Raw genomic sequence first — 24432 nt, 5'->3', positions numbered from 1 at the left:
GAATACAAGCGGCACAGCTACCACAGGGACCTCCTGCACTTTGCTTTGCATTATAGTACACTTGCTATGCCAGGGGACACCCCTGGCTCTCACAGCGAGGTGTGGAAGCCTAAGTCCAGGGCACATGTACAACCAGAACAAACCATCCCTTCCCCCCATAGCACTCTCCCCCTGCCTCTGCAGCTCGGAGGGTGAAGTATAGCCTCCATCTGCTGGAAGAGAAGCTATGCAAGCTTAACTCTGCACTAACACATCTATCAGTGGAAATTTGAGTCTGCTACCCCATCTGCTGGAGCAGGCCCTTTAAATCAGGCACAGAGGCTTACGCCTGGAGAGCCAGCTCCCTTGGGCTCAGCCACCGCCTCTGCTGGGGATCTCTGTATAAGATAATCAGATGAGTCTCCTTTCCAGAAGCTCCCTTTATTAACACAGGCTTAATGACATTCTGCAGAAGAAACGTGGAGAAAAACTATTGTCTTCCCAAGACAGAAAGAACAAACAAATAGGAACAGAACATTAACAACAGGAGGTTAACAGGCAGCACTTCTAGCCTTGTGAGTGCGTTGGCAAGTCAGCCCTAGTAGAGATGCTGACCAGAGCGCTAGATGTTGCCTCACCAGTACCCGTCCTGACTTGGTCACCCCTCCTTGCCTGGCTCTCTTGACCTCTCATTGATGAGCTCTGACTAACCCGTGCCCGCTGCTGGCTCCCTCCTGCACCAGCCACCGTGTCCGGTGTGACCTGCGGGTGACTGACAAACAGGAGACGGCGAAGAACTAAGGGGGGGGCTTGCATCGGCCGCGCCCGCCTCACACCCTGGCCCGGCCCCCCTCAGGCAGTCGCACGGCTACAGCAAAGCGCAGACGCGCACGAGGGGTTTCCGAAATTGCTTTTTCGCTGCCCCTGGGGCGCCCATGTCGTGTGCTGCGCCGGTGGGTCACAAGGCGCCTCTCTGCCCCAGGCACTGAGGAGCAGGGGGCGACGGACTAAAACCCTGCGCCGGGAGCCGCGAGCAGGACGGGGCTACGCGAACGCTCCACCATGCAGCTCCCCGCCTCCCGCACAATGCCGCGCGGGCCCGCCGGCGCGAGGTGGCACCTGCCCCAGGGCCCCGGCCGGAGCTCCGAGCTCTGTGCAGCTCAGCCCTGCAGCGGTGCCCCGGGCAGCAATGGGAACTGAGGGAGAGAGAGGAGGGTCACTCCCAGCCTCGCCCCTTCCGCCCGACGCCACGCTCCTTCCGGGGGGGGAGCCGCACCCCCTTAGCTGGGCAGCGGCGGGGCTGGCGGCGCCCTTGAACCCTCGCGATTGACGCGGACCCTTCCTGTCAATCAGCTGCCAGTTGTTCCCCTCCTAGGCGTGAGTCCGCTGGTGCCTGGCGAGATGGGATGACTGGTTGAACCGTCTCCCGCAGTCGGGGCACTGGAAGGGCCTCTCCCCCGTGTGGGTGCGGCGGTGCCTGGCGAGGATGGATGACCGGTTGAACCGTCTCCCGCAGTCGGGGCACTGGAAAGGCCTCTCCCCCGTGTGGGTGCGGCGGTGGGTGGTGAGGTTGGATGACCGGTTGAACCGTCTCCCGCAGTCGGGGCACTGGAAAGGCCTCTCCCCCGTGTGGGTGCGGCGGTGGGTGGTGAGGCTGGATGAGCAGCTGAACCGTCTCCCGCAGTCGGGGCACTGGAAAGGCCTCTCCCCCGTGTGGGTGCGGCGGTGGGTGGTGAGGTTGGATGACCGGTTGAACCGTCTCCCGCAGTCGGGGCACTGGAAAGGCCTCTCCCCCGTGTGGGTGCGGCGGTGGGTGGTGAGGTTGGATGACTGGTTGAACCGTCTCCCGCAGTCGGGGCACTGGAAAGGCCTCTCCCCCGTGTGGGTGCGGCGGTGCCTGGCGAGGATGGATGAGCAGCTGAACCGTCTCCCGCAGTCGGGGCACTGGAAGGGCCTCTCCCCCGTGTGGGTGCAGCGGTGCCTGGCGAGGATGGATGAGCAGCTGAACCGTCTCCCGCACTCAGGGCATTGGAAAGGCCTCTCCCCCGTGTGGGTGCGGTGGTGGGTGGCGAGGATGGATGACCGGTTGAACTGCCTCCCGCAGTCGGGGCACTGGAAGGGCCTCTCCCCTGTGTGGGTGCGGCGGTGGGTGGCGAGGCTGGATGAACAACTGAACCGTCTCCCGCAGTCGGGGCACTGGAAGGGCTTCTCCCCCGTGTGGGTGTGGTGGTGGGTGTTGAAGGCTGATGAACCGCTGAACCTCTCCCCACAAAAATAGGATTTCTCTCCTGTGTGGCTCCGCTGATGTCTAATCAGGTGTGATGGTCTGGGAAAGTTCTGTCCACACTTGGTGCAGGAATACCACTTCTGTCTGCGACTGCCATCTCGTTCCTCCCCTGCATCACTCTGTGCATGTGGCTCCCCTTTTGTGTCTGCCCACTTCTGTGGGGGCAAGTTTGACAATAAGGTAGAAGCCACTCGATCTCCCGCACCTTCCCTCTGCCTTTGCATATGTGCTTTCTCTTCACATATGCCATTGCTCATAGAACTGGACTTTGGCTGCAGCCGTTGTGCTGATAGATCCTGTGGAAAGGCAAGACCTTCAGTTTTAAGGCAAGATTCCCCTTCCAAAGCACCTTCTTCAGTCTGCAATCCAGTAGGTTGGTGCTTATGCATCAAATGTTGGCTGAGGTACTCTCTACTGCTGAACACCAGCCTGCAGCTAGGACATGGATAGCAGTGTGGATTCTGCCCATGCACTGTGTCCAAAAACAAACCAGAGTTCAGATGGGAAATGACCATTGTTCCAATATGCTGACCCTTCCAAAGGCTTTGCACTACTGTCCTGCCACATCAGGAGGACCAAGAGCATCAGACAATTAGTGATGCTCAGACTTTAGTTTTAGCATACAAAATGAACTATTCCCTGTATCACCAGGCCTAATGGGTGACACCTCTCCAGGGTTCCATTCTATCTCCTGACAGCCAGATTCAGACCTAAAGCCATGCCTAGCTGTTCTGAGTCCCTGCTATGAGTGTCATTGTCTTTCTCTTCCCTCCCAGGTAGGGGTTCTGGACTGGTCCCTGTGGATTCCTCTCTCCCAAGGCCAGCAGAACAAACCATGGCAAAGAGTTGTGTCTCTAAGTATTTCTAAAATGCCCACTCCTGTAGTATTTAAGACCTGAAGGCAGAGACCTTTTTCCTCACACTGGGTGACCCTCCAGAGCCTCTTACTGTCTTCACCGTGCAGAAGAGGCTGTGGGCACAAACGGTGCTGGGTGTTTTGCTCGGATTACCCTGACCAAATACTCTGCGAGCTCTGACTAGTTTGAAGATCACTAGCACTACTGCAGATGTCAATAGTGAGTTTGAGAGGCCACTCACTATTCCCATCCAAGGCCTGTTCTGACCTGTAAGCTTGTTTTGAAAGTATTTTGTATAAAAGACAGTTACTTGTTTTGTAACTGGTGTTCTTTGGGATGTGTTGCTCATGTCCATTCCAGGTTGAGTGTGCGCTGGCACATGCCCAGTTGCCAGAAGCTTCTTGCCCTGTCCAGTAGCCATAGGATTGGTGCGGTGATCTCTGGAGTGGCACCTGTATGGCGGCCCATATATGTACTGCCCAACCCGCCGCCCACTCAGTTCCTTCCTGCCGGCTACTCCAACAGTGGGGAAAGCAGGAGGGTTTTGGAATGGACATGAGCAACACATCTCAAAGAACACCAGTTACAGAATAGGCAACTTTTTCTTCTTCTTTGAGTGATTGCTCGTGTGCATTCCAAGTTGGGTGAATACAAGCCAGTGCCTAGGACGTGGGGTCGGAGTGCCAAAAGGACTGCAGGACAGCCCTGCCCATCACATCGTCCTCCTGTGCATGCTGCATTAAAGTGTAATTTGCTGTAAACATATGAATTGAGGACCAGGTAGCCGCCCTACAGATGTTCTGGATAGGAACCCTGGTTAAGTATGCTGTTGAGGAAGCTTGTGCTCTAGTTAAGTGACCTCTGATTAGGGATGGGGGAACCCCTGCCAGGTTATAACACTCTTTAATACAGGCCACTGTCCAGGAGGAGATCTGCTGGGAGGAGACTGAAGACCTTTCATCCTGTCTGCCACGGCAACAAACAGCTATTGAGACTTTCTGAAGGGTCTGGTCCTGTCCATATAGAAGGCCAGCACCCTTCAAACATCCAAAGTATGTAAAGACTACTCCCTAGGAGAGGCATGAGGTTTTGGGTTAAAAATTGGTAAGGCGACATTCTGGTTGATATGAAAAGGGGAGAGCACCTTCGGCAGGAATGCCAGATCAGGTCTCAACCTGACCTTATCCTCGTGAAACTCCACATAGAGTGGGTCCACCGTCAGCCCTTAGTTCCGACACCCTCCTGGCCAAGGTAATAGCTACCAAGAATGCTGTTTTGTAACTGAGAAATAAGAGGGAGCAGGAGCCAAGGGGTTCGAAAGGGGTCCCCATAAGTCTTAACAATACCAGACTGAGGTCCCACACCAGTAGAGGGGGTCGCACCTGCGGCCTGATCCTTTCCAGGCCCTTCATAAACCTTTTTATCACGGAGTCTGAAAAGACTGACAATAGCTCTTGCCCGGGGTGAAAGGCTGAAATAGCTGCTAAGTGCACCTTGATAGAGGATAGTGACAACCCTTCCTGGGTCAAGAATAAGTAGTCCAGAATAACCAGTATCAGAGTTTGCCCCAGGGATAACCCATGTTGAGCTGCTCAGATAGAAAATCTTTTCCAGTTGGCTATACGTGTCTTTCACAGGTTCTGAGCACAAGAGCTCCATCACCTTCAGACATGGAGCTTCCACGCTGTGAAATGTAGCACTTGAAGATTCGGGTGCTGCAGTCTCTCCTCCTCCTGCGTCAGCAGGTCCAGGCGTAATGGGAGTGCCATTGGGCTGCAGAGGGACAGCTCCAAGAAGGTTGAGTATCAGTGCTGCCGAGCCCACACTGAGGCCACAAGGATGACGGATGCCCGCTCTGACTGAATCTTGAGTAGGGTCCGGTGGATGAGTGGCACCGAAGGGAAGGTGTAAAGGAGAGGGCCTGACCAGTGATTGCTGAACACATCTGCCCAGGAGCCTGGGCTCCGATTCTGGTATGAGCAGAACACTGGGCACTTTGTGTTGAGATGGGCGGCAAATAGGTCTGCCTGGGGATGTCCCCATTTCTGGAAAATTAAATGAAGCACTTCCAGATGTAGTGACCACTTGTGATCCATGAAAGACTTACTGAGACAATCCGCCAGGGAGTTGTAGGCCCCAGGGAGGTAATATGCTTTCATGAGAATTTGATGCTGAATGCAAAACTCCCAGAGCCTAAGGGTTTCATGACAAAGGGGAGAGGAGTGTGCACCCCCTTGCTTGTTTATACGTTGCTGTGGTATTGTCTGTATTCATGGCAACACACTGACCCTTTAAGTTGCTTTGAAACACCTCGTATGCAAGTCTTATGGCTCTGAGTTCTCGAACATTTATGTGGAGCCAGGCATCCTCCCTGCTCCACAGGGCTTGGGTCTGGTGCTCCTCCAAATGTGCCCCTCAGCCCAAGTCTGAGGCATCCATGACTAAACAGAGGGAGGTCGAATGGCACTCCTGTGCAGACCGACTGGGTGTCCAGCCACCAGTGTAGTGTTAATAGCACTCACGGAGGGACAGTCACTAATGTGTCTATGATGTCCCTGACAGGTTGGTACACTGAGGGGGGCCACAGTTGGAAGGGACACATTCGCAACCTGGTGTGCTGGTCTACAAACCTACCCCACAGAGGCAGAGGAGAGACCGAATGGAAGGACTGTGAACTGATAATGGTCCTTCCCCACCACAACCAGAGGAATCTCCTGTGGGGAGATAAATCGCTATGTGGAAGTACACATCCTGTAAGTTGAGCAGCAAACCAGTCTAGTTCCAGCATCAGAATAATTAGGCCCAGGGATGTCATACGAAACCTTATCTTTTTTATGAATTTTTTTAGGTTTCGCAGGTACAAAATGGGCCTTAGACCCCGCTTTTGCCTTCAGGATTAGGAAACAATGGAAATAAAACCCCTGTCCCCGAAATTGTTGAGGAATCCCTCTATAGTCCCCCGTTGGAGGAAGGACTGTACCTCCTGCCTGAGCAGAGTCTTGTGAGAGAGGTCGCTGAGGAGGGACAGGGAAGGTAGGGAGTGGGGGGTACGAAGAAAATTGGATAGCGTATCCTCTTTCTACCATGAGGAAGACCCACTGGACCGAAGTTATGTTGCACCAGGCATGGTAGAAGCGGGAGAGACGGATTGAAAACAAAAGCTGAGCTGGAACCGGAATGGTGACCGGTGTGTCACTCCCAACCGCACCATCAAAATTGTTGTTCAGGCCCTGACGGGGGTGTTTGATAACTCTGGCCCTGAGTCTTTTGGACCTGACGTCTCCTACTGGAGCGGCCCCATCTTCTATTGTTATCCCAGTATTGTTGCAGGAATTGTCTGAACTATGGTTTCCCAAACTGGGGGGCATGAAGAAATTCCAGGGGGTTGCAAGGCAACCCAGCCCCGCCATCATTCCCCCCAGCTGAAGAAAGATCCAGCATTTGCTTCCAGCTCTCAGCCCCTGCCATTTTATGTGAGTGACCCAGCACAGCCACTATATAAAGCAGGCAGCCAGCAAACACCCATGTGGAGCTGGCTGTCTTTTGCAAATGAGAGTGAGTGTGGGTTGTGGGGGAGAAGGAGAAGGAGGAGGAGGATGGGGTTAGATGGGGGGCTGGGGGTGCCTGGTGTTGTGGAAGGGCAGGGGAGGGGCTCCGGGGGTAGCTTGCAGGGCTTGTGGGGCTCGGGTGGCCGGCCAGCTTATGGGACTTGTGGGGCTCAGGTGGCTTGCCCCAGCAGAACAGGGCTTGGGTGACTTGGGCTGGTGGGCAGGCAGTTGGCTGGCCCCAGCAGCATGGGGCTCGGGTGGCTGGCTTGCAGCTGGGGTGGGTGGTTGGTCCTGGCAGCGTGGGGCTCAGGTGGATGGCAGGCAGGTGGACAGCTGGCCCCAGCAGCTGGTGGGTGAGCAGGTGGCTGGTCCCAGTGGCCTGGGGCTTGGTCAGGCAGCTCTAGCAGTGCAGGTCTCAGGTGGGTGGGCGGCTGGCATGGGCAGCTCTGGAGGCTGGCATGGGGCTTAGGCATCTGGCCAGCTGGGGCTGCACCAGGCAACCAGAAGTGACCAAGAAAAATTATTTGTGCTTATTTTTAATTTTAAATAACATTTTATATCAAGATTTTGTGTTTATTTAAAATTATGAATTTAGTTTTTTGTTCAAGGAGGGCTGGATGATGGTAAAGAAGAGGTGGGGATGTCATGAGGGTTTCCCAAAAAACAAAAGGGAGGTGTGATGCCGAAAAATTTGGGAACCACCAGTCTACACTGAGGCCTAGGGGTGAAATGCCAACGCTGGGTTGCAGGGTGTGCAGGCCGAGCAAGCATAAGGTGGCCCTCAAGTCTTTTAGGCTGTGGAGCCTTTTGTCTGTCTTCAGAAAACAGGGATGGCCCCTCAAAGGGAAGGTGCTGGATAGTCTGTTGGACCTCGTAGGGGAAACCCGAGACTTGTAACCATGCTCTCCTTCGCATGGCCATCCCAGAGGCCATGATCCTAGTGGCAGCATCTGCTGTGTCCAGTGCAGCCTGCAGCACTGCCCTGGATATGAGCTCATGCTCATCCACCATAGCACTAAAATCAGTTTTGCTCTTTGGAGGAACCAGCTCCAAGAAGTGGGATAAAGAGCTGGCTGTGTTATATGCATATCTGCTAACCAGAGCCTGCTGGTTAGCAATCCTTAACTGGATGCCTCCAATCGAATAAACCTTTCTACCATATAAGTCTATGCGTTTGGCCTCTCTGATTTTAGGGGAAGAGCCTTGAAACCCCTTTCTCTCCTTATGATTCGCTGCATCAGTGACAAGGGAGTCAGGGGGAGGGTGGGCAAAAAGGTGCTCATTGCCCTGGGCAGGAACAAAGTATGGGCACTCGTTCCTTCTGGACATAGGTAGGGTAGAGGCTGTGGTCTGCCACACAGTCTTTGCCATATTGGCAATTGTTTTAATAATGGGCAGTACTACCCTGGTGGGCCCCAATGCCAAGAGGATATCTGTCACTGGGTCTGCTTCATCCCTGATTTCCTCTGCTTGTATACCCAGGCCCTGGGACGCCCTGCTATCCTCCATCACTGGGAATGCTGAGGATCCAGCCAAGGCCTCATCTGGGGCGGACGAGGACAACACCTCTGCCCCTTCCATGGCCACCGGCAAAGGGGGTTCCAGTTCCTCTGTTTGAGTCCCCGGCACCGTAGTCTGTGGTCCTGTGCTTGGCACCTGGGGTTGAGCGCCCCATAAAGGTGGGGGCTGCATTATGGGTATGGCGGGGTAGTTGGGCACCTGGGACGGCACTGGGACTGCTAGTGTCGTTACCGATGGCACCATGGTTCCTGATGCCTGCAAAGGTGGTGCCCAAAGTTGAGTTGGTGCTAACTGTGACAGTGACAGTGCTGGTGCCGAGCTTCACCAAAGAGGCCTCTGACGCTGCCAGCCCTTGAGATTGTTCCTGCAAGGGCGCCCCCAGTGATGCCGACAGTGCCGCCCTTAGCACCTGCTCGGTGCCCTAATAGGGAGTCCTAGAGCCTGCCCTTGCGTTTCAAAGACTGCCCACGGGGTCCAAAAGAGCCAGTGGGGTGTGCCTTGGGAGGACGCTTGCCAATCCTCATCTGCAGGGTGACGAGTCCGGCGCCAATGTCCACTCTGGTACAATGATCTTGTACTCCCACTTCTGACTGAGCTGGAGCAATAAGAGTCAGACTGTCACCAACTCTGATGCCGAAGAGCAGAGCAGTATCATGGGGCCTGTGGTTCATGCAGGCTCCTGTCTCCCTTGCACTGTGTGATAAGGAGCGCCAAATGGGGTCACCATAGGTATGCCTTCTGGAGGCTCGTCCAGTGCCAGGAACTGTGCTAGTGCTCCTGTAGTCTGCGCTGGTGTCTGCACCTGGGATGATCCCGCTGACAGTGATGAGGACTCACGGAGCAGCATCGGTCCCAGCACTGTGATCTGTAAGAGGCCCTGCGCCATCCTGAATGCCTCCAGCGTTGAGGGCAGCCTCGGAGAGCATGGGCTCCTGCCTCGTGCCGGCATCAATGCCTGCACTTCATGACTCAACTCATGGTGCGACCTGGCTGATGCCTTGGAGGGTTCTGGGTGCTTAACCCTTTCATGGGACCAGCCCCCTTCTCTCCTCTTCTCCTTGTGAGGCACCGGGGACTGGCTTCTGTGTCACCTTGAGGTGCTGGGCGGCGACTCCTGGTCCCAATGTTGGGAGCTTTCTGATGGCACCAACAGTTCTGGAGTGCTCTGCACCAGTGATGCACCGTTCTGAGCTCCCACAGAGGAAATGTCCGGGCGCAGAGCCACCTCCATAGTAAAACTTTCAAACTTTGCACTCTGTACTTCAGAGTTCTGGGTCTGAAGGCCCAGAACATGTAAATGTGGTGCAACGTTTGTGAAGTTGTGCCTCACCGAGGCAACTCAAGCAAGTCCTGTGTGGATCACTCTTGGGCATTCATTTGCCACATTTTGAACAGGTTTTGAATCCTGGAGAGCTGGGCATCCTCTGGCGGTGAAATGCCAAGAGGTGCTAAAGTCCCAGCTGGGCTCACTGACAACTAGGTAAAAACTATTTACAAGTGAAAATTAACCATCTGAACTATTTACAACTATTTACACTAATTACTAACTAATTTACAAGTGATAGCTACCAGCCAACTAGACAAGAAGAGAGAGTAACAGAGAGAAAGCCGTGCTAGTCTATATACTATCAAAACAAAAAAGCAGTCAAGTAGCATTTTAAAAGTTTAAAAGCTGGTTTAAAGTGCTACTTGACTGCCTTTTTTTCCTCTCTTTTTTTTTTTTAAGATGAGAGAGAGATTGAGAGAAAGAGAGAGAGAGAGAGCTCCAGCAACTGACAGCATGGCGAGAAGGAACTGAGCAGGGGGTGGGTCAGACAGTACATATATGGGTTGCCATACAAGCGCCACTCCAGAGGGCACCGCACAGACCCTATGGCTACTGGCTAAGGCAAGAAGCGTCCAGCCAACTGGGCATGCACCAGCACGCCCCCAACTTGGAATGCACATGAGCAATCACTTGAAGAAAAAACTGAATTTCTGAACTCTGGCTTTCTATACAGTGAGGGTGACAGGTAGCTTTGCACCCATGGTAACAGTGAAACTGCTTCTAGCCACCCTGTGCAGATCATCTGATAGACAGCCAGTCAGAAAAACTGTAGCCTGGCTGCTTAGTTTAACTGTAAATACTGTTTTTCCTGTTTTCAGTCCCAGGCTTCATCTCCTAATATAAAGCAGACTGTGGGGTCAGATTGGGTTGGACAATAAAGTCATGGGCAGAGCAGGAGGCGCAGCTGACAGTGTTTCAGATATTAGGCTGGGAACTTCCAGCAGGCAGCGTTTGAGTCTCCTTATGACCACAGTGTTTCTCAACCATTGTGATACAAGAAGTTCACTTGCTGCCTTCCTAAACTGTGTTAGAGATCCGAGGGACTAGTGCCAGGCCACAGACTGGCCATTACGAATTGCTGAGTGAGAGACATGAATGTGTTGGGGTCATCGTCAGTAGCTGAACAGAAGGCAACTAAAGAGGGAGATTCTTCAGCATATCAAGTTCAGGGCTGCAGGCACTCTAAATCTATCTTCTAGGGCAGCAGTAGTCAAAAGCAGGCCGCAGACCAAATCCAAACCATCAGATGATTTTGAACTGACCGTGAAATCTTTTTACGTATTGTCATTACAATGTGAAAAATGTTTCTCTGGAGTCTGGACTTTGGCTATACCCAGGGACATCCCTACGGGGATGCATGGCCCAGGACAAGCCCTGCTCATCTCCACTTCTTCTTACCTCTTGTCCATCCCTCCTACCCCCATTGCACCCCTTTCCTCAAGTCCCCATCTCTCACCAATGCAACCTGAGGCTTATCAGAGATGAGGAGGGCCTGGTGCATGCAGCAGGGGTCGGGCACCCCGTACTCACCGCAGCAGCAGAAAGCAGAATGACACAAACCCAGTCCACTGGGCTCTGCCAAGCCCAGGTCTCACCCACGTTGCTCTGGAGAGAGAAGACTAGGGCTGGGCCCTCTGCTTTCTACCACCACAGTGAAGCAGAGTACTTTAGCTGGGAAAAAAGCAGTCAAGTAGCACTTTAAAGACTAACAAAATAATTTATTGGGTGAGCTTTTGTGGGACAGACCCAGTTCTTCAGACCACAGCCATACCAGTACAGACTCAATATTTAAGGCACAGAGAACCAAAAATAGTAATCAAAGTTGACAAATCAGAAAAAAAATTATCAAGGTGAGCAAATCAGAGAGCAGAGGGGTGAGGGGGAGTCAAGAATTAGATTAAGCCAAGTTTGCCAAAGAGCCCCTATAATGTCCCAGAAAGTTAGCATCCTGGTTCAAACCACGTTAATGTGTTGTATTTGAATATGAAAGAGAGTTCAGCAGCTTCCCTTTGTAAAGCAAACTGGAAATTCTTCTTCAGTAAAACACAGACTTTTAAGTCATTAACAGAATGGCCCACTCCATTAAAATGCAGACTAACTGGTTTGTGGATCAGGAATATTTTGATGTCTATTTTGTGCCCATTAACTCTTTGTCTGAGAGAGTGTGAAGTCTGTCCAATATACAAAGCATCTGGACATTGTTGGCACATGATGGCGTATATGATGTTAGTTATCAGAGGGGTAGCTGTGTTAGTCTGGATCTGTAACAGCAACGAAGGGTCCTGTGGCACCTTATAGACAAAAAAGTTTTGAGCATGAGCTTTCGTGAGCACAGACTCACTTCATCACATGCATCTGATGAAGTGAGCCTTTGCTCATGAAAGCTCATGCTCAAAACTTTTCTGTTAGTCTGTAAGGTGCCACAGGACCCTTCGTTGCTGTTACATGATGTTAGTTGTGGAGCATGAGAATGTGCCCATGATTTTACTTGATTTTACTTTGTGATTGTTACTCACAAAATCACGGGCACATTCTCGTGCTCCACAACTAACATCATATATGCCATCATGTGCCAACAATGCCCAGATGCTTTGTATATTGGACAGAATTCAAACTCTCTCAGACAAAGAGTTAATGGGCACAAAATAGACATCAAAACATTCCTGATCCGCAAACCAGTTAGTCTGCATTTTAATGGAGTGGGCCATTCTGTTAATGACTTAAAAGTCTGTGTTTTATTGAAGAAGAATTTCCAGTCTGATTTACAAAGAGAAGCTGCTGAATTCTCTTTCATATTCAAATTAGACACATTAACACGTGGTTTGAACCAGGATCCTAACTTTCTGGGACATTATAGGGGCTCTTTGGCATATTTAGCTTAATCTAATTCTTGACTCCCCCCCTCCCCTCTGCTCTCTGATTTGCTCACCTTGATCGTTTTTTTTTCTGATTTGTCAACTTTGATTACTGATTTGGTTCTCTATGCCTTAAATATTGAATCTGTTCTGGTATGGCTATGGTCTGAAGAACTGAGTCTGTCCCACGAAAGCTCACCCAATAAATTATTTTGTTAGTCTTTAAAGTGCTACTTGACTGCTTTTTTGTTTTGATACTATATAGACTAACACAGCTCCTTCTCTGTTACTATTTAGCTGGGAAAAGGTGGAAAGGAGCAGGCTGCTGGGTTCTGCCACCACTGGTGAGTGGGAGGGCTGGCCTGACCCCTGGCTGACAGTTCCAGGCCTCTCAGTAATGTCCCAGGCCACCCTAGGACCACTCCTCTAAAGTGCAGGATTGGGGAAGGGGGCTGCCACAAACTATCCTATGGATGGGATGGCTCCGGCTATACCTTGATCAAGTAACATGGACTTTGACAAAAAATAATTGACTGCCGCTTTTCTAGGGAGATCAGAAAGCTCCCATAATTGCTCGTTTCAGACACTAGCAGCAGTGGTGTCTGCAGCATCTCTCTTCTCCAGCTTCCCTCTTCACGTCTACATTGGAGGTGTGCTCTCTAACAAAAGGATTTCCCTGGGGTGTTCATGGCAAAGAGATACCAGGACAAGGTATCAAAGTTCCTGGGTATTAGAAATTGTGTCATCCCAAAACAAGCCCAGGGAAGCTTCTAGCCAGACTGCGGCTGCAGTGTAGTACCTTTGGATGGTGCTGTGCTTTTCCATCTTGTGCCCCACTTGATGCCCAGCTCCTTGCCGTATTCATCCCCATACCAGACCAGAAGCTCACTGTGTGGTGAGATGGTCTTGCACACTCTGTAGTAGATTTGTCCATGATACTGGAAAGCGACAAGGTTCTGCTCTTCCTCATCCCTAGCACAGTTCACGTACCTAGACAGTCACAGTGAAGCCAGTGTTGTGTTAAATATTTGGCACTTCCCTGGCTGAAGACAAATCTGAAAGTTAGGCAGTAGGACAGTGAAATAACCACAGTACTGCTGTATTTTCCATAATGAGATTAATAATTTCAGAGCCTAGCCTGTAACATTTAAAAGCTACATCAGATGATCAGATCAAAACAAAAAGCAGTCAAGTAGCACTTTAAAGACTAGCAAAATAGTTTATTAGGTGAGCTTTCGTGGGACAGACCCACTTCTTCAGACCATAGCCAGACCAGAACAGACTCAATATTTAAGACACAGAGGACCAAAAACAGTAAGCAAGGAGGACAAATCAGAAAAAGATAATCAAGGTGAGCAAATCAGAGAGAGTGGAGGGGTGGGGGGGAAGATCAAGAATTAGATTGAGTTAAGTAAGCAGACAAGCCCCTATAGTGACCAAGGAAGTTCCCATCGCGATTCAAACCATGTGTTAATGTTCCGAATTTGAATATAAATGTCAATTCATCCGATTCTGGTATGGCTATGGTCTGAAGAAGTGGGTCTGTCCCACGAAAGCTCACCTAATAAACTATTTTGCTAGTCTTTAAAGTGCTACTTGACTGCTTTTTGTTTTGATAGTATCTAGACTAGCACAGCTTACTCTCTGTTACTATTCAGATGATCAGATGTTTGTGAAGCTCATTCATTTCCAATAAATCTAGGAAAGTGAGATGCCTTAGAGAGCCAAAACTGGAAAAGTTACTCACTTTTGTGTAGTAATGATGGTTCTCCAAGATGCGTCCCTGCAGGTGCTCCAATGAGGTGTCAGCATGTCCTGGCGCTGTTGATTGGAATGCTTTTCAGAGCAGTGCCCCTGTGATGTGTGTGTGTGGGGGGGTGGATGTGTGTGAGTGACAGGCTGAGCAGCTCACCCTGGCTGGGGATGACCCCCTGCTGGCTGTAACCTAAGCCGGCAGGTAACACCTCTGTCCCTGAACAAAAGAGTGGGGAGGAACCCAGCTGGTTTTGAATCACAGGCTGGCAGTTAGAAAGTGAAGGGATAGTGGGAAGGCAGTTAGCCTGGGCCAAGTGGGGCTAGACCGTAGCTGGAGGCGCCTCTCGGGCCGCCTCTCCCCAAGATGGATTGGACTGACTGTCTCTGCTGGTTCTGCTGACAGCTCTGCATTGCGCTGTGTCTCTGTCAACTAATAAACTTTCTGTTGCACCTGCTGAGTGAGAGTTACTGTTGCCTGCAGATGGGGTGCAGTGCTTGGGGAGTCCTGAACCCCATCACAGCCCCCCCCAACACTGCGCATGCACACTGGTCATCTCAGGCCATCACCAATCTGAGGAGTGCGCGCATGGCACAGCCCTCACCTGTTCCTTTTCTACCTTAAGTTCCTGTAGACTCCAACCAGAGGGAAGGATGGGAGGGTCACGGAGCACTTGCAGCGACACACGTGGAGAAAGCGAAGTTACTCACCTTGGTGCAGTAACTGTTGTTCTTCGAGATATGTGCCCCGTGGGCACTCCACATCAGGTGTCAGGCCCGTCCCATTGCCGTGGCACGGAGAATTTTCTAGAGCCACAGTCAGCCAGACTGCACATGTGTAGCTGCCATTTCTCGCCGCTCACGCTCCTCTGATCACACGCTTGGGCCAGCTCTCGCCAGTTCCTGAAGACCGTCCTGGAATCAGAAAAATATAAAAGAGAGAGACTCCAGAGCTGGGAGGAGGGCAGGCTGTGGAGCACCCATGGGGGACACACCTCAAAGAACAATAATTACTGCACCGAGGTGAGTAACTTCGCTTTCTTCTTTGTGGTCCCCATGGGTGCTCCACATCAGGTGACTCGGTAGGAGTACCCTCAAAAGTCAGAAGGAGGGAAAGTATTGCCTCTGGTCGGATAATGATAGCACTGCTGATGTAAGAGAAACGTCCCCAGTTCATTGGTGTTGGAATGCATAATGTTTCACAAATGAGTCACGAGATGACCAGGTAGCTGCTCTGTAAATGTCTTTGAAGGGAACCCCGTTAAAGAAGGCTGTTGATGTTGCCACCACTCCTGTCGAGAGAGCTCATGGTTGCATTGGGAGTGGTATCCCACTGGAGAAGTAGTACTGAGCCATACATGAAGTTACTAGTTTTGCTACTCGTTGGGACAATAATGGCTCACCCTCAGACTGCTCGGTGAGAGAGACCAGCAGATGATCAGTTTTCCAAAATAATCTATTTCTGCCTGTATAAAAAGCCAGTGCTTTTTGTACATCAAGGGTATGAAGTGAGGCTTCTCAAGGTGAGGCAAGTGGTTTAGGGTAATAAGACAAAACAATTGGCTCATGTAAGTGAAAGTCTGAACATCTTTGGGAATAAAAGTGGGGTGACGTCTCAAAATTACCCCTTCCTTGTTGAAAATTGTGTGAGGGGGTACTGCTATGAGAGCCAAGAGCTCACTGACTCTACAGGCTGAGGTAATGGTAAGAAGGAAGGCAACATTCATGGTCATGATTGGTAGGGGTTCAAAAGGTGGTACCATGAGACAGGAGAGATTCCAGAAGACTGGAAGAGGGCAAATATAGTGCCCATCTACAAAAAGGGGAATAAGAACAACCCAGGAAATTACAGGCCAGTAAGCTTAACTTCTGTGCCAGGAAAGATAATGGAGCAGGTAGTTAAGGAAGTCATCTGCAAGCACTTGGAAGGTAGTAAAGTGATAGGGAACAGCCAGCATGGTTTTGTAAAAAACAAATCATGTCAAATCAACCTGATAGCTTTTTTTGACACGATAACGATACTCGTAGATAAGGGAGAAGCAGTGGATGTGGTATACCTAGACTTTAGTAAAGCATTTCATACAGTCTCACATAATATTCTTATCGACAAACTAGGCAAGTCCAACTTAAATCGCGCTGCAATAAGGTGGGTGCATAACTGGCTGGCTAATCGCACCCAGAGAGTAGTTGTTAATGGTGCTCAATCCAGCTGGAAAAGCATAACAAGTGGGGTTCCGCAGGGGTCTGTTTTGGGACCAGTTCTGTTCAATATCTTCATTAATGATTTGGATATTGGCATAGAAAGTACGCTTATTAAGTTTGCAGATGATACCAAGCTGGGAGGGGTTGCAACTACCTTGGAGGATAGGGTCATAATTCAGAATGATCTAGATAAATTAGAGAAATGGTCTGAAGTAAACAGGATGAAGTTTAATAAAGATAAATGTAAGGTGCTGCACTTAGGAAGGAATAATCTGTTTCACACATACAGAATGGGAAAAGACTGTCTAGGAAGGAGTACAGCAGAAAGGGACCTGGGGTTCTAGTAGATCACAAGTTAAATATGAGTCAACAGTGTGATGCTGTTGCAAAAAAAGCAAACATGATTCTGGGATGCATTAGCAGGTGTGTTGTGAACAAGACACGAGAAATCATTCTACCGCTCTACTCTGCGCTGGTTAGGCCTCAGCTGGAATATTGTGTCCAGTTCTGGGCACCCCAATTCAAGAAATATGTGGAGAAATTAGAGAAGGTCCAGAGAAGAGCAACTAGAATGATAAAAGGTCTGGAGAACATGACTTATGAAGAAAGGCTGAAAGAATTGGGCTTGTTTAGCTTGGAAAAAAGAAGATTGAGGGGGGACATGATAGCGGTTTTCAGATATCTTAAAGGGTGTCATAAGGAGAAGGGAGAAAACTTGTTCTTCTTGGCCTCTGAGGAGAGAACAAGAGGCAATGGACTTAAACTGCAGCAAGGGAAGTTTAGGTTGGACATTAGGAAAAAGTTCCTAACTGTCAGGGTGGTCAAGTACTGGAATAAGTTGCGAAGGGAGGCTGTGGAATCTCCCTCCCTGGAGATATTTAAGAACAGATTGGATAGATGTCTATCAGGGATGGTGTAGATAGTGGTCGGTCCTGCCGGCGGGGCAGGGGACTGGACTCGATGGCCTCTCGAGGCCCCTTCCGGTCCTAGTATTCTATGATTCTATGACAGCACTAAGAACTAATGTCCAGATCTCATGGGGGAGGGATGGGTTGGCGTGGGGGAGAAAATTCGTAAGGCCCCTAATAAATCTCTTCATGGTGGGATGCGCAATCACAGAGAACCCCTCAGTGGCTTGAACAAAGGTGGTAATTGCAGCAAGATGGATTCAGAGAGATACCAGCACCAGCCTTTTAGATGTAAGACGTAGTCAAGGATTGCATGTAAAGGAGCTGTCTGTGGTTCTAAGCAATGTAATCAACACCATGCAGCAAACCTGTGCCATTTAGATAGGTAAGTGACTTGAGTATTCTGTTGATGGCTGTGTGTTAAGACCTCTTTGACTTGTGTTAAACAGAGGCATTCGGACACATGGAGCCAACTAGGAGCCACACCGTTAAGACAGAGAGTGTGTATCCGAGGATGAAGCAGGGACCCTGTTCTGAGACAGGAGGTTGGGAAGTGTGAAGAGTGGGTAGGGAGGGTAGGGCGACATCTGCTGACGGAAGGGAAACCAGTGCTGATGAGCCCATGCAGGTGCCACTAGCATGACTGTAGCCCCATCCATCTGGACCTTCTGCAAAACTTTGGGTCTGAGCACTGTGGGAAGGAAGGCATAGAAAAGAGCTCCGTTCCATTCAAGAAGAAACGCGTCACCCAGCAATTTGCTTCCCACTCCCCTCCTCAAGCAATAGAAATGGCACTTCTTGTTGCAACAGGTGGTGAAGAGGTCCATGAGGGAAGTTCCCCAGCATTGGAAGAGGAGATAGAGAACCCCATCATGAAGTTCCCACTCATAGGCTGTTTCTACACAGGCCACTTTCTTTGAAAGTGGCATGGTAATACACAGCCCGAAATATGCTAATGAGGCATGGGTGCAAATTCCCCGTGCCTCATTAGCATACGGTCACGTGATTAGGAGTCTGGAAGACCATTCTTCTGGACTCCAAAATGCTGTTTAGAAGCGCGGCCCCTGTGGGGAGCTTCTGGAAGGAAGTCCTTCTTCTGGAAGCCTCTTTCTTCCCAAAAATTTTCAGGAAGAAGGGGTGTCTGGAAGAAGGACTTCCTTCTGGAAGCTCCCCCGGGGCTGTGCTTCTAAACAACATTTTGGAGTCTGGAAGAATGGTCTTCTGGACTCCAAATCACGTGATCATATGCTAATGAGGCACGGGGAATATGCACCCGTGCCTCATTAGCATACGGGCTATGTATTGCCATGCCACTTTCAAAGAAAGTGGCCTGTGTAGAAACGACCATAGTGTGGGGCGAAGTGTCTGTTCAGAGAATCTGCCATGATGTTTTCTATGCCAGGTTAGTAAGATGCCACAAGTGTGATGCTGTTGTGAATGCACCAGTTCCACAGTTGAATGGCTTCCACACATAAGGATCGGGACCGTGCTCCACCCTGATGATTGATATAGTACATCTTTGTGACATTGTCAGTAAGTATCTTGACTGTGGTGTTGCATATGTGGTCACGGAAGTGTCAGCAGGCATTCAGGCTGCTCTCTGCTCTAGAGCATTTATGTACAATAGGATCTCTCGGGCTGACCAGCGGCCTTGGACTGACCAGGTGCCCATGTGAGCTCCCCAGCCGAGAAGGGATGCATCTGTGGTGATGTGTATCGTAGGTTTTTGCTGGTGGAAGAGTACATTGGCCAATAGGTTTTCTCGTTTTGCCCACCATATGAGAGAATGACATACTTGTAGAGGAAGGGTTACTGATCTGTGCAAATCGTGCTTTGTATGGCTATAGATGGAGCCAGGTCCCTCAGCACTGATGCTTTGGTCAGTGCCGTAGCAGTACACTCATCCCTCGTTCTACAAGCACAGTTGGTTCCCAACTTTGTGCTCATAGATGAAAACTCGTAAGAGGGACACTAAATTCTCATTAGAATACACGTAAAATTCTCCGATTAGTTCCTAGAGCAGGCGAAGGAGTGGCACCATGTGGCGCTGGTTTTGGAAGGTAAGTGAACCTTGAGTTTGGGGGTGAGGGAGTTTAAAGGCTGGGGGCAGTTTAGGGCCAGGAGTGTGAGGGAGGGTTAAAACCTGGTGGCTGGTTGGGTCCATTGGGTGGGTGGGGGGTTCAGGCTGCTGAAGGTTGGGTGTGTGGTCTGGCAGTGGGGGAGGGCGGTCAGGCTGCTGTGGGGCCAGTCTGTGGGGCCAGGGGGGTTTAAGACTGCTGTGGGTTGGGGCCGTGGGGCCGGCACAGGGGTCAGACTGCCGCAGAGCCAGTCTGTGGGGCCGGCAGCTGGGGAGGGGAGTCAGGCTGCCATGGGGCTGGCAGAGGGTGGGAGTCAGGCTGCCGCGGAGCCAGTGCGGGGGGTGGGGCGGGGTGTCAGGCTGCTGTGGGCCAGCAGAAGTAGGGGGTCAGGCTGCCATGGGTAGAGGCTGCAGGGCCAGTGGGGGGTAGGTCAGACTAGGGCAGGTTGGAACCCAGGGGAGGGGATTAGCCTCGTATTAGTGGGGAGAGTTCACTCGTAGAGTGAACTACAGAAAGTAAATGTGTCTCTTGTTTAAGCGAGTGCTTGTAAGTGAAGTACATGTTTAATGAGGGATGTATTTGGAGCCAACTGTGCCTGCAATATGGAAGAGTATCTTGGCACCTTAGATCTTAAGGTCATCAGTGCTGATGCCACGCAGTGCCAATACCTCCAGGGACTGCACCAAGGTCAATCTCTTCCCAGGCTTTGTGGCCAGCACCAACTTCAGTGCAGAAGTCTCAAAGCCCTTCTTGTGGGGCTTATCTAAAGTCTTTGATCTGCTCTCCATCATGGCAGGCAAGGATTTGTAGGCAACTCCCTGATCTTCTTGAGCAAAGTCACCAAAGTGGCTCTTCTTTTGTGAGTTGAAGCCTCATGAGAAACCTCAGCCTCAGAAGATAAAGGCTAGAGGGCTTTGTCAAACAACTGCACGAGGAGCCTCATCTCCCGATCATGGTGGGATCTTGCAGTAAGCTTGGAGCAGTGCCCACACTTCTGAGGCACATGCACTTCACCTAAACAGTGGATAGAAGAGGCGTGCCTGTCCGATGCCAGAATCATATCACTGCAAGTTTTGCATTTTTTGAAGCTGACTGAGCCAGGCAAAATGCTGTCTGACAAAGAACTCAGTCTGTGGGTTTTTTTTTAAACGAATGGAAACTTAAGAACAATTATTAAAGAACATTTAAGAACTCAAAGACTAAGTCACTGCTAATACTTTTATTTAAAGAAAAACAACAACAGAAAACAAAAAACCAGGAACAGGATAAGAACTATTAACAGTTTAGGAGAAAATAACTACATACAAAGCTGTAAGACGGCACTCTTGCACTGAGGGTTCTCCATGAGGAGAAGGGAGAAGAACATTCCATCTACAGCCTGGGGCAGTTGAGAAGAAACTGGCAGGAGCTGGCCCATGCGCATAATCAGAGGAGTGCAAGTGGTGAGAGACAGCAGCCGTCTGTGCACAGTCTGGCAGACTACAGCTCTAGAAAATTCTGCGTGCTGTGGCACTGGGATGGGCCCAACACCTGATCTGGAGCACCCATGGGGACCACTCGAAGAAGAACCATTGTTACTGCACGAAAGTGAGTAACTTCTCCTTCTCCAGTGAGTAGTCCTGTGGATGCTCATTTAGGTGACTCTGTAGCAATACCCATACGATGGAGGTGGGTACCGGAGCCTTCTGTGGATTGAAGCAAAACTGCATCTGCCCAAGCAGTGGCAGGTATTGGCCCTTTCTGCAAAGCATTAATGTTGTGCAAATGTGTGATGTGAGGACCAAATGGCTGGTCTACAAATGTGAATTGAGGGATGTTGCAAAGGAAGGCTGTTGTTGCAGCCGTTGCCTGTGTGGAGTGGGCCCTAGTAGTCTGTGGTGGCTGTTTGCCTCTCAATTGGTACACAGTGTGTAAGGAACTTGCAATCCACTTGGATAGGTGTTGTGCTGAAACAACTGTTCCTGCACAAGGTCCTGACCATGCTATGAAGAACTTGTCAGATTTTCTAATTGATTAAGTTCTGTCAAGGTAGAATGCAACTGCACGTCTTACTTTAAGAGTGTGTAATACAGCTTCCTTAGAAAAGGTATCACAGAGGGAGCCGTGCTAATCTATATATTGTCAAAACAAAAAAGCAGTCAAGTAGCACTTTGAAGACTAACAAAATAATTTATTAGGTGAGCTTTTGTGGGACACACCCACTTCTTCAGACCACAGCCATAACAGAACAGACTCAATATTTAAGGCACAGAGAACCAAAAACAGTAATCAAGGGGACAAATCAGAAAAAAAAAATGATCAAGGTGAGCAAATTAGAGAGTAGAGGAGTAGAAGGGGGGGAGGTCAAGAATTAGATTAAGCCAAGTATGCAAACGAGCACCTATAGTGACTCAGAAAATTCCCATCCCGGTTCAAACTAAGTGTTAATGTGCCGAATTTGAATATAAAATACAGCTCAGCTGTCTCTCTTTCAAGAGTGGTGCAAAAATTTTTCTTCAGTAACACGCAAACTCTTAAGTCATTAACAGAATGGCCCACTCCATTAAAATGTTGACTAACCGGTTTGTGGATCTGGAGTGTTTTTATGTCTATTTTATGTCTGGTTATTTTGTGAATAACCTAACCAGGTTATTCACAGAATCATGGGCACGTTCTCATGTTCCTCAACTAACATCATGTTGGCACACGATGGCATATAATGCCCTGATGCTTTGTACATTGGACAGACTTCAAACTCCTTTAGACAAAGAGTTAATGGGCACAAAACAGACATAAAAACAATCCAGATCCACCAACCAGTTAGTCAACATTTTAATGGAGTGGGCCATTCTGTTAATGACTTAAGAGTTTGCGTGTTACTGAAGAAAAATTTTTGCAACACTCTTGAAAGGGAGACAGCTGAGCTGTCTTTTATATTCAAATTCGGCACTATAAACACGTGGTTTGAACCGGGATGGGAATTTTCTGAGCCACTATAGGGGCTCGTTTGCATACTTGGCTTAATCTAATTCTTGACCTCCCCCCAACTTCTACCGTTCTACTCTCTAATTTGCTCACCTTGATCTTTTTTTTTCTGATTTGTCCTCCTTGATTACTGTTTTTGGTTCTCTGTGCCTTAAATATTGAGTCTGTTCTGGTATGGCTGTGGTCTGAAGAAGTGGGTTTGTCCCACAAAAGCTTACCTAATAAATTATTTTGTTAGTCTTTAAAGTGCTACTTGACTGCTTTTTTGTTTTCTTAGAAAAGGTGTGAGGTTTAAGAAAGTAACAAGGTAAGTATATATGCTTGTTTAAGTGGAAGTCAGATTGGACCTTCAGGAGAAACTTAGGCGTGGCCTAAGTGTCACCTTGTCCTTAGTGAAAATAGTAAAATGTGGGTCAGCCATGAGTGCTGCAATTTCCCCGACCCTTCTGGCAGATGTTATGGCCACTAGAAAAACCACTTTCATAGAAACATATTGAAGGGATGTCGTGGCAAGAGGTTTGAATGGTGGCCTTGTAAGCGTATCTAACACTAAACTTAGGTCCCATGGTGGTGCTGGAGGGTGCAGGTTTGAGTGCACTTTTTGAAACACTGTTACAAAACGCTTCACCCTGGGGTGTATGAAGAGAGAAGGACCATCTCCAGATGCATGAAAGGCCTTGATCACAGTAGGATGCACTCTGATAGAACTAACAGAGAGGCTGCATTGCTGAGGTCCGTAAGATAACTGAGGAAATTAAGTATGGGGGCGGTATCAGGATGTACATTGCACGTCGTACACCATTGATGAAAACATCTCCATTTCTTTTTATAGGTGCTTCTGCTGGAGGATTGACATCTGTTTAAGAGGACATGTTTGACCCTGTTCAAACAGGTAAGTTCTTCATTTTGGAACCATGGAGAAGCCATGCTGTGAGTTTCAGGGTCTTGGTCTTGAGGTGATGTGCTGCCTTGGTGCTGTGTCCAAAGATTCAGCACCATTGAAAGAGGGATCAGTTGATCTACCGATAGATAATGCAGATAAGGAAAACAAGGTTTTTTGGACCAGGCTGGGGCTATTAATATTACAGTGGTGCAATCTGACCTGATCATGTTGATCACTCTGGTGATGAGCCATAGGAAAGGCATAGATAAGGAGGGTTCTCCAGTGAATCATGAAGGCGTCCCCTTGTGATCTCCTGCCTGTTCCTGCTCTGGGGCAAAACCTGTGGTATTTGCAATTGTGAGATGTTGCAAAGAGGTCTATGGTTGGAAAGACCCATTTGTGGAAGATGGAGTATGTTGGTATTGATCTCCCATTCATGTTGGTCTGAGAAACATCTACTCACCCTGTCTGCCCTGATGTTCTGCTCGCCCACGATGTACACTGCTGCCGAGGTTATCCAATTCCTTATGCACCAGTTCCAGAATCCATGTGCTTTGGCACAGAGTGTGATCAGACACCCCCTGCCTGTTGATAAGGAACATAGCGGGTGTGTTGTCCATGAGGACACAGATAGTTTTGCGTCTTATCAGGGGAAGAAAATGGATGCATGCCTTTCAAATGGCAGTGAGCTCTAGTATATTGATATGGAAGTCTCTTGTGGTGGGCCCATGTACCCTGTATTGACATTATGCCATAGTGACCCCCGCCACCCCCCAGCCCAAGAGAGATGAATCTGTTATAGTCTCAGAAAGGTCTTGGGTGGTGAAAAGATATACCAGCAAGGAGATTTGCTGGGGATGTCCACCACTCCACAGACTGTGGTACCAATGAAGGAAGAGCAAGGCTCTTTGACAAACTGTGACAAGTTGGAGTATAACTGCAAGCAAGCCAATGCTGCAGGCAGTGCATATGTAGTCTTGCAAAATAGGACTATGAATACAAAAAGCAGTCAAGTAGCACTTTAAAGACTAGCAAAATAGTTTATTATTAGGTGAGCTTTCATGGGACAGACCCACTTCTTCTTACCATAGCCAGACCACAACAGGACTATGAATGTTGTGGCAGCCATGTGCCCCAATAATTGGAGGCAAGCCCAGATCATAGTGAGAGGGGTTTGCTTGACTATCCAGAAAAAATTGCAGATTGCTTGGAGTCTGTGCACAGATAAACAGGATCTCTCCCTGATTCACTCTAGTAAAACTCAAATGAAC

General features: G+C 49.5%; 1 protein-coding gene and 1 long non-coding RNA gene across 13 annotated transcripts in view; one reads left to right on the top strand and one right to left on the bottom strand.

Moving 5' to 3' along the window:
* Window positions 1–1337: 1337 nt before the first annotated feature.
* The window catches only part of LOC142003969 (uncharacterized), a 46915-nt gene continuing 23820 nt past the window's right edge, over window positions 1338–24432 (bottom strand). For 4 of the 6 annotated variants that reach the window (XM_074981370.1, XM_074981369.1, XM_074981371.1 and 1 more), the window contains exons 3-4: window positions 13174–13364; window positions 1338–2738 (exon numbers count right to left, since the gene is read on the bottom strand). In XM_074981370.1, the coding sequence (XP_074837471.1) occupies window positions 1351–2738; window positions 13174–13364 (1579 nt within the window). In that variant the 3' untranslated portion in view covers window positions 1338–1350. Of the gene's footprint in view, window positions 2739–13173; window positions 14579–24432 lie in introns of those variants that run through there. The other 2 variants (XM_074981372.1, XM_074981373.1) reach the window with 2 other exon arrangements.
* LOC142003971 (uncharacterized) overlaps window positions 1342–24432 on the top strand; it is a 66435-nt gene continuing 43344 nt past the window's right edge. Inside the window, exons 1-4 of one of the 7 annotated variants that reach the window (XR_012642918.1) lie at window positions 1342–1356; window positions 4036–5096; window positions 5686–5876; window positions 5972–7838. This is a non-coding gene — a long non-coding RNA (uncharacterized LOC142003971). Of the gene's footprint in view, window positions 1357–1463; window positions 1529–2798; window positions 5097–5685; window positions 5877–5971; window positions 7839–8153; window positions 11224–23110; window positions 23171–24432 lie in introns of those variants that run through there. The other 6 variants (XR_012642919.1, XR_012642916.1, XR_012642915.1 and 3 more) reach the window with 6 other exon arrangements.

This window comes from Carettochelys insculpta, chromosome 30 (genome assembly GCF_033958435.1).
Source record: "Carettochelys insculpta isolate YL-2023 chromosome 30, ASM3395843v1, whole genome shotgun sequence".
NCBI classification, from domain to species: Eukaryota; Metazoa; Chordata; order Testudines; family Carettochelyidae; genus Carettochelys; species Carettochelys insculpta.
This window is presented reverse-complemented; position numbering and strand designations above follow the sequence as displayed.